This window comes from Centropristis striata, chromosome 10, assembly GCF_030273125.1.
Source record: "Centropristis striata isolate RG_2023a ecotype Rhode Island chromosome 10, C.striata_1.0, whole genome shotgun sequence".
Lineage (NCBI taxonomy): Eukaryota > Metazoa > Chordata > Actinopteri > Perciformes > Serranidae > Centropristis > Centropristis striata.
Genome location: NC_081526.1, coordinates 25,780,559 through 25,793,358, shown reverse-complemented (window position 1 = coordinate 25,793,358; position 12,800 = coordinate 25,780,559). Strand labels below are relative to the sequence as shown.

Genomic DNA, 12,800 nt, shown 5'->3' with positions numbered 1-12,800 from the left:
TTGTTAATTAATAATTAATTAATTAATTTGCTAGATTAAGTTGTATTAGTGAGACAGAGCATTCTGTATGTCTTGTGATTTTTATTTTGTATATTCTGGAATTAAATTAGACCTTTTTATGTGGACTGTTCACCAATTTTTCACAACTCTTTAAATATACCCAGAGAGCTACTTTCTCAAACATAAAACTTCATTTTAAATATTGTTATACATGATTATGCATTATACAAAAAAGGTATCACACTGCCAATTCTATTAAAGGAAATGGCTTAATAAACATCATTATATATATGTATATATGTTCAGTTCCAGTCAAATGCTGTATATAAAAAAAAAAAAAGGAATGAAAAAAGAATAGCTCACACCATTTCTAAATCTCGCCAAGCAACATCTCCTGCATGATATATTGTGTAAAAAAAACTTTTAATAACGGCACATGTATGACAGCCGATAACCGATATGGCTTTGAAAGGCCAAAAACCCTTTGATGCACAACATGGGTCTAAAGTGACTCGACTGAGTTTTTATTTTCTATATCTTTGCAATAAATTAATTTCACCATTCAGTATTCCAGGTTTTCCTCAATTAGTTTGTTTTTGATCATCATACATTCTAATTTCATGTTTTCCTTTATTCATTTTTGAATAAAATCCCTTTTTGTGTCACTACCCTTCTAATGCACAACATAGGTCAAAAATGACCCGTATCCATTTTCTATGTTGGCTGAGTGTTTCTATTATACATCTTTATTCCATGTATTTAGTAAATATCTTGTTTTTTTTGTTTGTTTTTTACACAAATCATCCTTTTCCTTTCCTACTTTTTGAACAAGCACAGCTTTTGGACTTCTACTTCAAGTTTACACACATGGGTCAAAAATGACCTGCATGCATTTATAATGGAATTTGGCGGGGAAAATGCCTTTGTTTGGGAGTATGAACATATTTACAGCTCAGCACAGCTCCCTTTACACATCTAGAACACGGAAGTCTTGCTTTTTTTCAGTTGTTCTAATGTTACCCTAACAAAATATTTGATAAGTGTGAAAGATAGCCGTACATAAAATGTTATTAGGTTTAGTTTACCTTGAGAGTAAGTTCATATCAAAGGTACGAGTAATTAGCTAGTTAGCTGTTGATACAGTTGAAGATGTGGAAATGAATGCGGGTCATTTTTGACCCATGTTGTGCATTAGAAGGGGTGTCAATATGTTGTGCATCAAAGGGTTAATACATATCAATCTCAACTGAAACCAAAGCATGCACATTTATCAGACTATGTTATGAGTAATGATTGCACACCATTGTATCATAAATTATATTATCAGGATTATTGTAATCAAACAGAATTTAGGTAGACATTATCAATTAACCTAGGTCTTATCATAGTGTAAAAAAACAGGACACAAGATGTTTTGTCTAATTGCTTGGACATTAATCATGGCTTTTTGATGTTTAATCACAACACACAACAGTAACCTGAGCAGTTAAGACTCTGGTAATGTTCTACGTGATTTTTTGTTTGTTTGAGGTTTTGAGCAGAATATCTTGACAATATGTTTTCTGATTTCTGGTAGTTTAAGGCCATATACGAGAGGATTTAAAACAGGAGGAATGATAATAAACTCTAGTGATAAAATAATAACTGCAAAGGGATTCATTTCTTCAAGATTTTCTCGGCTCATTGCAGCATCACTGAATGATGTGATGGAATAAATCACAAATGAAATAACATGTGGAAGACAACTCTGTAATACTTTCCCTCTGACCTCTGAGGATTTTTTCCAACAAGCAATCACAATTCGTAGATACGTGTACAAGATCAAACTAAAGGGAATAAAGGCTATAGCTATGGCCCCCAGCAAAGCAACAATGCTGTTAACAGCAGTGGTAACACATGATACTTTTACTACATTCCAGCTGGCACAGTATAACTTGTATATCTTATTACCACATAGAGGAAGCCTGACAACTGTAGTAACACTTACTGTAAGGTTACAAGCTGGACAGACCCAAGCAAAAAATGTCAATGTGTAGACAGTTTTAGAGTTCATCTTTCTGTGATAGTGTAGAGGATGACATACAGCAACATATCTATCATATGCCATGATGCTGAGAAGAGTCAGTTCATAAGAGGCATATGTGTAAATAATAAAGATCTGAATGAAACAAGCATGACGAGAGATCAAATGAGTGTCAGACAGAAGATCCATGAGAAATCTGGGGAAGAAACCAGTAGAACCATACAGGGAGTTGAAAGACAGAAATGCAATAAAAATATACATGGGTTCATGTAGTGTTCTTTCCCGTATTATTATCAATATCATGGCAAGATTAGCAGACACAATAAAGCTGTAGAGCAGGAGGAAAAAGACAAAGGCCAGATACCGGTAGTGTCCGATGTTCATGAATATGGTGAGGTTAAAGTAAAAAGAGAAAGTGCTGTTTTCCATTCTATCAATCAACTCGTCTTTCTGTTTAGAGAAAACCAGTCTGTTGTGTGTTTATATCTGTTCTTGTTCAAGCTCTATCATTGTTTTGAAAGCTCGGCAGTGGTACAAAACTAAAAAGGCTTCACTATTGAAAGATTTAAAAAGCAAAAATATACATGTAAACCTATTTAGTAATCTATGTTTTGCACTTTGGTTGTGGTAGCTGTAAACACAGATAAACCACAACTGAGTGTTCAGGGAGGTGTTTAATGTCTTTTATCTTGTCAAGCAAGTCCATGTCGTCACATTATCTCAACTCTGATGCATGCATGATAAACTTTCTGATAGAGCTGGGGGAGGGTTGTTTGTTTTGGATACACTAGTGGCATGACTAGTGATGGTGATGCTGGTGTGTTGGTCAATGCATTACTTTGGTTTAGCCTGAAATATATACTATAAATGGATTTCCATTCAATTTTGTACAGACATTCATGGCCCACAGAGGATGAATCCTGCTAACTTTGGTAATACCCTGATTTTCCTCTCGTGCCACAAGCAGGTCAAAGTTTTCACCGACCCTGTATAAAAAGTAAAACAACAAAAGTCTACATCGACAAGAGGCATTGGCTAAAATCTTTGTACAGTCATTGACGTTTCTCAGAGAATTTCTCCTGATGATGTTTTTCTGTGTGTGAAATATTTAACACAGCTGTGCAGATGACACTTGAAGCCACATGTCTGATATCTGGCTGGCAAAAAAAATTTTTTTTTGCTCAATTGAGGTGTTTTTTGTCTTTATTGAAAAATAGTCAATGCGCTAAACAGGAGATGGGATTGCTTTTTGCGAATTAAGTCTGACATAGCTGTTTGTACTCTGCCAGTCAAGACAGTCAAGAATCAAAATCTGCATTAAAATGTCCCCTTTAATAAACTTCGTAGCTGCTGTGTTACACTGAACCTCCCTAATAACTGTGTATTGGGTTAGACTGGCAACTTTGGAGCTTTGGAATGATGATTTGTCGACAATGCTAATGCTGTTGGGGATTTTGGTGGGCAACTTGACTATTTTTCCTGTGCAGCCTCAATCATATTCTGGTTCCCTAAATTTAAAAAGTCATCTTTTCCAGTTGTACAGGTGAAAGATGCATAGATTGGTTTTTGATGGCTCCTTGCAGTCTGTGCTGGGGCCAACTGAGACTACTTGATGGCAGTTCAAGAACAGGATTAATACATCTTCTCGATGTAGATTTTTATATAGGGCCTAGAAAACTTTGACCTGCTAGAGGAAAATCAGGGGATTACCAAAGTCAGCAGGATTCATCCTCTGTGGGCCATGAATGTCTGTACAATATTGATTGGAAATCCATTTAAAATTGATTGGAAATCCATTTTCCAAAACAAACAACCCTCCCCCAGCTCTATCAGAAAGTTTATCACGCATCATGCATGAAGTTTCAAAATCCTCCAGAGTTGAGATAATGTGATGACATGGACTTGCTTGACAAGATAAAAGACATTAAACACCTCCCTGAACACTCAGTTGTGGTTTATCTGTCTTTACAGCTACCACAACCAAAGTGCAAAATATAGATTACTAAATAGGTTTACATGTATATTTTTCCTTTTCAAATCTTTCAATAGTGAAACCTTTTTAGTTTTGTACCACTGCTGAGTTTTCAAAAAAAATGATAGAGCTTGAACAAGAACAGATATAAACACACAACAGACTGGTTTTCTCTAAACAGAAAGACGAGTTGATTGATAGAATGGAAAACAGCACTTTCTCTTTTTACTTTAACCTCACCATATTCATGAACATCGGACACTACCGGTATCTGGCCCTTGTCTTTTTCCTCCTGCTCTACAGCTTTATTGTGTCTGCTAATCTTGCCATGATATTGATAATAATACGGGAAAGAACACTACATGAACCCATGTATATTTTTATTGCATTTCTGTCTTTCAACTCCCTGTATGGTTCTACTGGTTTCTTCCCCAGATTTCTCATGGATCTTCTGTCTGACACTCATTTGATCTCTCGTCATGCTTGTTTCACTCAGATCTTTATTATTTACACATATGCTTTTAATGAACTGACCATCCTTAGTATTATGGCATATGATAGATATGTTGCTGTATGTCATCCTCTACACTATCACAGAAAGATGAACTCTAAAACTGTCTACACATTGACATTTTTTGCTTGGGTCTGTCCAGCCTGTTACCTTACAATGAGCATTGATACAGTTGTCAGGCTTCCTCTATGTGGTAATAAGATATACAAGTTATACTGTGCCAGCTGGAATGTAGTAAAAGTATCATGTGTTACCACTGCTGTTAACAGCATTGTTGCTGTACTGGGGGGCATAGCTATAGCCTTTATTCCCTTTGCCTGTATTTTCTATACCTATCTACGAATTGTGATTGCTTGTTGGAAAAAATCATTAGAGGTCAGAGGGAAAGTATTACAGAGTTGTTTTCCACATATTATTTCATTTGTGATTTATTCACTCACATCATTTAGTGATGCTGCATTGAGCCGACAAAATCTTGAACAAATGAATCAATTTTTAGTAGAAATTTTGTCACTGGAATTTATTATCATTCCCCCAGTTTGTAATCCTCTTGTATATGGACTTAAATTACCAGAAATTAGAAAACACATTTTGAAGATAGTCTGCCTTAAACTCCAAACTAAAAATAAATTATGTAAGACATTTCCAGAATCCACAATAATAATGTGATAATTTAGTGTAAATAAACCATATACAAGAACTATGTATAATTGACTTCATGGCACAAAGTGAAATGTGTGGCGAGCATGTAACCTTTGATTACAATATTAATGATTAAATTTGCATGCTTTGGTTTCAGTTGAGATGAGGGGTGTTTCAATCACGTTTATTTGATTGGGACACAAATCAATAGATATGATACTTCTCTTTTCCTAGATTCTAGGAAAAGAGAAGTATCAGATATCTAGGACCTTGATAGTACACCTTCACTGTACACACTTCAAGTACATTAAAGTTATTTACCCTGGATGGCTGTCTGGCTTTTTGAGAGATTTTCTTCTCTCTTTTTTGGGAATATTTTATTTTCATATTTTTGATATGTCACAAATTATAGATCACAATACAATATACCATATTGTAAAAGTCAAAGGTCAGGGTCCCTGTATGTGACATTTCTGTTGCATTCTCCTGAATGTAATATCTCAGGAATGCTTGAGAGAGTTTCTTTAATTTCCGTTAATTTGTAGTTGTACTCTTTCTGCAATTTCCTTTTGGTGGAATATCTTAACAATTGTTGGATGGATTTCCATGATATTAAGTACAGATTTCCCAGGATCCTAAATGATCTTGGTAATCTTCTGAACTTACATCTGGTCACACCAAAAGGGCCAGAGGTAAAACTTTTCCTACTGAGTTCTCAGCTTAGTTTAAATCAAATCTGATATTCAGTAAGCAATGTGTAAAAAGTTATGGTATGACAGCACCCCTTCAAAATTGCTAATTACAATGGGCCTAACTCCAGGATCCATTATGGGTGTGTCCAGGACACCACTAACTATTGTTTGCCTATAAAGACTGATGGACTAAATATTCTCTCTAATGTATGACCATGTGGGGCCAGGCAACACAAACAGCAATGAAACATATTATGTCATCACACAAGAACTCCAAAGACTTCTGTAATGATAAAGCTTGTCATGTTGAGCTACTTCAACTTTTGTCCTTTGGCTTGTTTCAATCTAGTAGACTTGCATTACTTTTTGTAGGCATAACCTCGAACTGTTGATGAGAACAGCCTGTGCAAATCCCAATATAATAAACCATCCATCCATCCATTAACCCCAACCACTCATCCGAACTCAGGTTGCGGGGGACTGGAGCCAATCCCAGCCTAGCATTGGGCAACATGGTCTCACAGAAATCCGTGAAATAGCCACAGATTTCGCTTAACTCAAAATCCATGGAATAGCCATGGATTCGCTCAAATTTCCGTGAAACTGACACGGATTTCGCTACAATGCAAGTTAATGACAGTCATATCCCGTGGCTATTCCAACATACAAAGTGATTATGTACATTCACTGAGTGAAGATTTAGAAAATAAAACATATATTTCTCGCTAGAAATGTGATCAAAATCCATTTTTATGCAGAAACTAAGTCAAAATATTGATTTTTCACTAAAAATGAGAGAACTGTCCGCCATGTTTTTTGTTCTGACCGCTGGGACCTTGAAAGTCACGTGACTTGGAACAAACCAATAGCCACGGGATATGACTGTCATTAACTTGCATTGTAGCGAAATCCGTGTCAGTTTCACGGAAATTTGAGCGATTCCGTGGCTATTCCACGGATTTTGAGTTCAGTGAAATCCGTGGCTATTTCACGGATTTCTGTGACACCAGGTTGCATTGGGCGAGAGGCGGGGTACACCCTGGACTGGTCGCCAGACTGTCACAGGGCCAACACATAGAGACAGAAAACCATATACACCTACGGGCAATTCAGAGTCCAATATAGTAATATAGGCTATATACATTGGTTTTCTTTTGCTCCATCTATAAGCACAGAACGTGTGGTATGTTTCTATTTTCTAACTGTGATTCTCAATGTTAAACTAAAATAGTTTTTCTTGTTAAAATATTTCTTAATAAATATATAATAAGCCTGAAGCGGCCTGAAGCTGCTGCTGCTCTACTAGCATGCTGCTCATGCTACATCCTCAGTGTAGACAGAGTGTTATTACCTGGATGTCATTCCAGTTACAGAAGCAATTGTGTACCCTTTGCAACGATACATGTGATTTTGATCACTGAAATAGATTAAAACTGTGTAGCAAACAGAAAAAAACAAAACAGAAACCCTGATTGTACTGCTTTGTCTGATCAGCCTACAGCCTCAGGTGCTAAACACCAAGTAGTTGTTTTTTTTGAGCCAGGAAATGACTAAACAGACACTAACCAGGAGAGACTTGCCTTGTCCCTGCGTTTGCTCCGTCTAGAAACACTGAAGATGCAAACACAAAATGTCACCCTCTATTTTCAGACATGACAGGTATGATGACAAATGTTTCAGAACACCACAAACAGTGGACAAGGTTAAGTTGGTTAATATTATTTTGATGGTATTGCATAGTTTAGCATTTAGTGATGTCATAGGATTATGTGTGTAGACTTATTGAGCAAGTAATTTTTGGCTGGCTGGAAAACCATGTCATAAATACTTTATGGTTAACTCATGATTACTGATGACTGATATAGGCTATCCTAAATGTGTGGTGTCAACATTGTGTTGTTGCAACATTGAGAGCTGTTGAATGAGCTCTATAAACATATATATATATATATATAAATAAGTTCTGTTGCAAACACTTATTATAGGTTTTGCACTTAATACACAGCCAGACCACTCAAGATGAATAATACGAATAAAAATTTCTCAGCTGAATTAACTGAACTGTATTATTGTTGTTAAACAGAACATTAATTTGGTTTAATGTATTTATTTTTGCTTTCAGTGGGTAAGTAAAACTGAAGGGATAGTAGCTGGAGAACCTGTTTGTGCAAATTAGCACCAACATTTAGTCTCCTGAGTGGTGTTGCTTAATTAATGTCCTATTGACCACTTATGCATGTACTCTGTGGAATTCTTCAAAATAACATTACCTCCTCTGAGAAAGTCAAGATAAAGTGAAGGTCTCGTGCAACCTGGTGTCAGTGGGTAAAGTTGCTGTTAAATGTTAAAAGCATCAAAGTATTTCTTTAGCAGACCATCCCATGTGACACTGGGTCACTCCTGTTGTTATTGAGGCCTGTTGTTTTTCCACTGAGGCTCACCAGGGAGGTATCAGTCATGAGACCCATTAGGGCAGCCTTTCATCAGCTGGAGTAACATTATGCAGGTCAGTCTGGAGATTAGTAAATGCACCACTTATATTTCATCATCGTAAAATGGAAGCTGCTGTCCATTCATCCACCTGAGACATACACAGTCAAACACACAAATTAAAAACAACACTTTCTATCAGTTGTACTTTAATGCCACATTTAAACTAAAAGTTCAGCAAAAAACAGTCAGGGGTCAGGGGAACATTTTACTTCAGTTTCTGCTATAGACTGATCGGATCTAAAAGAACATTGAACTCTTCTTCCCACCTACCTAAGACACAGACGCATACACCAGGTAGCAATAACAGGGAAGCACATGTATTGTGTGTAATATCTGCTCATCCTGTGTCAGAGAGGTAAATTGTATGGCCCAGAGTCAGTGATGGTGTTGTATTGAATTGCCTTATACTATTTGGTGTTTCAGTTTTTATTTTTGCAAAATAAGAAACATGACTAAAAATTATTACCAAAGGCCAAAATGTGGCCTCTAAAAGCTTTTGGCTTGTTTTAATTGCCAGAAATACCTCATGCTATACGATTTGTTATTGATCACTTGCGGCCACTACTGGCTGGTTAAAGGAATTGTGGATTCAGCAGTCAGTGATTATATATAAAAGGGTAATCAACAAAATAGGTTTTTAAAAACAGTGATCACTGAAATGACAGGTCCTTTAGCATGCAGTCATAATTGTGCAGCCAATCAATTAGGCTGAGTCGTAGGCCAGATTAGCTGCACAACACAAAGAACTAAACACAGGTTCCCTTCAGGGAAAAATCAAACCTTCTGTTTAAATCTCTGACATGACATCATAATCAAAGTTACCATTCTGTAACGAATTTTAGTCAGGATTAGTCCATAGATAATAGGGTTGAGAACAGGTGGCATCATGAGAAATTGTATGGCCATGAAGTTCCTTACATTCTGTGATACAGAGCTTGATCCATACCTGGAATACATAACATCAAAAAGCAAAGCAGCAGTGACATTAAGCAGACACAACAAATGTGGCACACATGTCTGTGTAAACTTTTTCCTTCCCTCTATGGATTTTAAGGCTGTTTTTATCAGCCTCATATATGAACATGCAATAAACAGGGCATGTGCACAATAGAAAGCAATAATAATCAATCCAACAATATCGTTTGCTCTCGTTGAGCCACAAGCAAGTTTAACTATTGACCAGTTCTCACAATAGAGCTTATTTATGCGAGAGCCACATAATTTCAGTCTAGATGTTAAAGCTATAACCATAACCTCACAGAAGAGAGGTACAAGCCAGGAAAAACCAATTAACACAGCGGTCCTTCTCACAGACATCACAGAGTGATACTCCAAGGGTCGACAAATGGCCACATATCTGTCGTAGGCCATAAGGGCTAATACAGAAAAATCAATTGTTGCATAAGAGTATATAACAAAGACTTGCAAAAGGCATCCTGCATACGATATGACTTGTTTTTCAGACAGAAGATCATAGACAAACTTAGGATAAAAGGATGCGGTCCCATAAAGTCCATTGATGCACAGATTACACAGAAAAACATACATAGGTTCATGTAAATTTGGATCAAAGATTATTGTTAAAATGAGACACATGTTTACCAACACAATTACAGAATAACATAGCAAACTGAGAGAAAAAAGTGTGATTTTGTGATTTTCAGTGGCACTGAAGCCAGACAGTGAGAACAGAACTACTCTAGAAGTATTACTCATGTTGCAATAATCCTCAGAAACAAAAAGTCAAAGTTATAAACAACAGGCCTATTAAGAAGTCAATGCTGCTAAAAGGTTAAAACACACATTGTCAGCTAGTAATATGTTCTGTGGAAGTTGAACATTACATGTCCAAACGTCTGAGTGTCGCACAGTGTTTGAAATTTATGGCTGTGTGAAACAATAGGGACAGGTCACACTTAAGCCCAAGGGAGGGGAAAATACTCAGAAGACATTTTACATTGAAAGAAGTCTCTTTTCAATTCCGTCTGATAACAAACAACAACAACAATGTCTAAAAGCTGCCTGGTGGAGAAATGCAACAGGTAAATAACCCAGAAGTAAGTTTTTAAAATCTGATGAACCAAAAAACTGAACTTTCAAAAGGGCCAAAGTGGATAGAGACATATAGATGTGAGACATCAGCAGGTACAATGGGGAAAACTGTGCAATCCTGAAAATTTTAGTTAAGCTAAATCGTTTGACACATAGACCGTATAAAATATGGACGTAGCCTCTGTGACGTCACCCATAGGGTTCTGAACATAGACTGTATATAAATAATGGACGTAGTCACAGTGACGTCACCCATTGGTTTGTGGCCCGTTGGAAGCATCGAGTTCAGGGTTACACTCACTGACTGCACGCCTCTCTACACCTCAACCTGACTGAGAGAAGCCGCTGCTAATTCATTTTAGCATTAATAAGAGCATTAACTGGGATGTTAGTTTTGGCTAGCAAAAAACAATAACAAAAGTATGTTACTTACCTTAGAAAAATGAACAGCGACTCCTTGGAGTGTCTGTTAGTCCAACCAAACGCTGAACAAGACATTTTTACTGAACAAAACATTCAGTCATTAAGTGAAAATAGAGTGAAAGGGTCAAAGTTATGAGACCAAATGGGTAAACGTCCTCTTTTCTATCGATATAATGTTATATATAACTTCATTGACCTGTTGCCGTGGATACGCATTGCTCTGCTTCTCTCCTGATGATGGCTCGCCCTGTTAGCCACCTGTCAATCAAAGGTAGCCACGCCCCAAATCATACGATTCTTTATCTTCTATTTTCTTCGAAATGGGGCTATTATTAGAATTACTGACATCAAATTGTCTTGAAGAAGATTTTTTTACTAGCGATTGAGACCATAGTGTTGTCCTGAAAAAATTTTCTGAGGTAATAAATCAAGTGAGAAGTTTTCAAATTTTGCACTGAAATGAATGGGCAGATTTTTTTGCAGCCAAACTTAGCGCCCCCTGCTGGAATTTTCGGTAGAATGTAGCTTAAGGCACTTCCTGGTTTGCCTCCATGCTCGGGTTTGACACTATGTAACTTGTGTTGTAGTAGGATGTGGATAATTCAGAAAGCTATGCAGTAAGAGACTTAGCTTGCTAACATTTAGCTAACACTAGCTTGCTGACAGCCAACTTGTTGTCACACTGCTAAAATAATCATACAATATGCTTAAATATAATAGTTTTAGCTAAGAACAGACATTTTGTTAGTGTTTCAGCCCATGGTTGAGTATTGTGGCAAAGATAGTATAACATGTGGCAATCTGCCTCTAAAAAGAAATCAGTGCACATTGTTGTATTGTTGATGATTTTCTTGATGGAAATATAGTGATTGAGTCTCTGTAACTGATATCATGGATAAACTTTTATCATTATTATTATTTTACCAGGATTGTTAATGCAAAATAACAAAAATCATAATTTATTCCCCATACGTCCTGTATTCCAAGAACACAGAATATTTTAGATCTCCTCATCATAAACCAATGCATCACTCACTAGACACTCCACATGCTAACCATCAATTACTGGAACTGGTTTACCACCATCATCTTCTAAAGGACACATACACTGGTTCGTGCACAGCTTGGTGATGTTAGCAGGCTTTAGTAAAAAACGAAGAATGTGTGTCAGTTGTATTACACCTGACTCCCATCTGGGCATCATGCACCTACATGTTCTCATGTTCCTACTTATGACCCAGGGAATGTGGTGTACAGGGAGTCTCTTGCTTTTCTCTTCACCACTTTAAGGTAATGCCATGGCTCTAGAAGAAGCCACTTACTTCTCAGCAGTGGATGCCTCGGTTATAAAGAGGCAGATGGTGACGTGGCGATCAGGATCAGTGTGACTGGGTCAATATTATGTTGTGACAGGGTATTGATGGGCTTCACCCACTGTACCCATAGAGTCCAATAGAGGGTGGACGCTGTGTGAGATAAAATGGTTACGATATTGCAACCCTAAATAGCTAAGATGCTCAGGGTGTAGGATTGCACACAAGATACCCTACTTTATACCTGTGGTTTCACACTTATTTGAACTGGCTAGTTGTGATTTGCTTATGCAAATTTCAATGCATGTTCGTGATTGGAGGAGAGTATTTCCCATAAAGTCCAGTAGAGGGCTTTATGGTCTCCACTGAAATAAATGGAGGCTGGGTTTAAGAACAGAAAACTACATCAAAACATCCATCCTAAACAGATGTTTAAACCACCCCAACTGGCTTCTTTTAACTCGAAGGAGTGGAGGCTTTACTCCGAACTCACTCTTTATGTGTCCTCAACTCATTTCTAAGGCTGAGTCCAGCACTCATTTAGCCCACTTCTACCTGTTATCTTGTTCTTTCAGTCACTACCCAAAGCTCATGAACATAGGTGATGGTGGTGACATAGTGCCACCACAATGGTCAGGTACAACGCCTTCATCCCTGCTGATGCAGCACCAAACTGTCG

General features: G+C 37.2%; 3 protein-coding genes across 3 annotated transcripts; 1 reads left to right on the top strand and 2 right to left on the bottom strand.

Annotated features, from left to right (window-relative positions):
- Positions 1–1,486: 1,486 nt before the first annotated feature.
- Positions 1,487–2,452, bottom strand: LOC131978611 (olfactory receptor 10A3-like). The gene has a single exon (XM_059342320.1). It carries the CDS (start codon positions 2,450–2,452, stop codon positions 1,487–1,489), a length of 966 nt encoding a protein of 321 aa, XP_059198303.1.
- Positions 2,453–4,197: 1,745 nt separating this feature from the next.
- LOC131978610 (olfactory receptor 10J4-like) lies at positions 4,198–6,918 on the top strand. The gene is made up of 2 exons (XM_059342319.1): positions 4,198–5,140; positions 6,851–6,918. Exons 1-2 carry the CDS (start codon positions 4,198–4,200, stop codon positions 6,916–6,918), a joined length of 1,011 nt encoding a protein of 336 aa, XP_059198302.1.
- Positions 6,919–9,107: 2,189 nt separating this feature from the next.
- Positions 9,108–10,049, bottom strand: LOC131978609 (olfactory receptor 6N1-like). The gene has a single exon (XM_059342318.1). The coding sequence runs from the start codon at positions 10,047–10,049 to the stop codon at positions 9,108–9,110; it is 942 nt and encodes a 313-aa protein (XP_059198301.1).
- Between the last annotated feature and the right edge of the window lie 2,751 nt (positions 10,050–12,800).

Bases quoted from the DNA above. Each gene is read 5' to 3' on its own strand.
- LOC131978609 (XM_059342318.1), bottom strand. From the start codon at position 10,049: ATGAGTAATACTTCTAGAGTAGTTCTGTTCTCACTGTCTGGCTTCAGT.
- LOC131978610 (XM_059342319.1), top strand. From the start codon at position 4,198: ATGGAAAACAGCACTTTCTCTTTTTACTTTAACCTCACCATATTCATG. The intron at 5,141-6,850 runs GTAAGACATTTC...CTGTGACACCAG, and splicing joins CCAAACTAAAAATAAATTAT to GTTGCATTGGGCGAGAGGCG.
- LOC131978611 (XM_059342320.1), bottom strand. From the start codon at position 2,452: ATGGAAAACAGCACTTTCTCTTTTTACTTTAACCTCACCATATTCATG.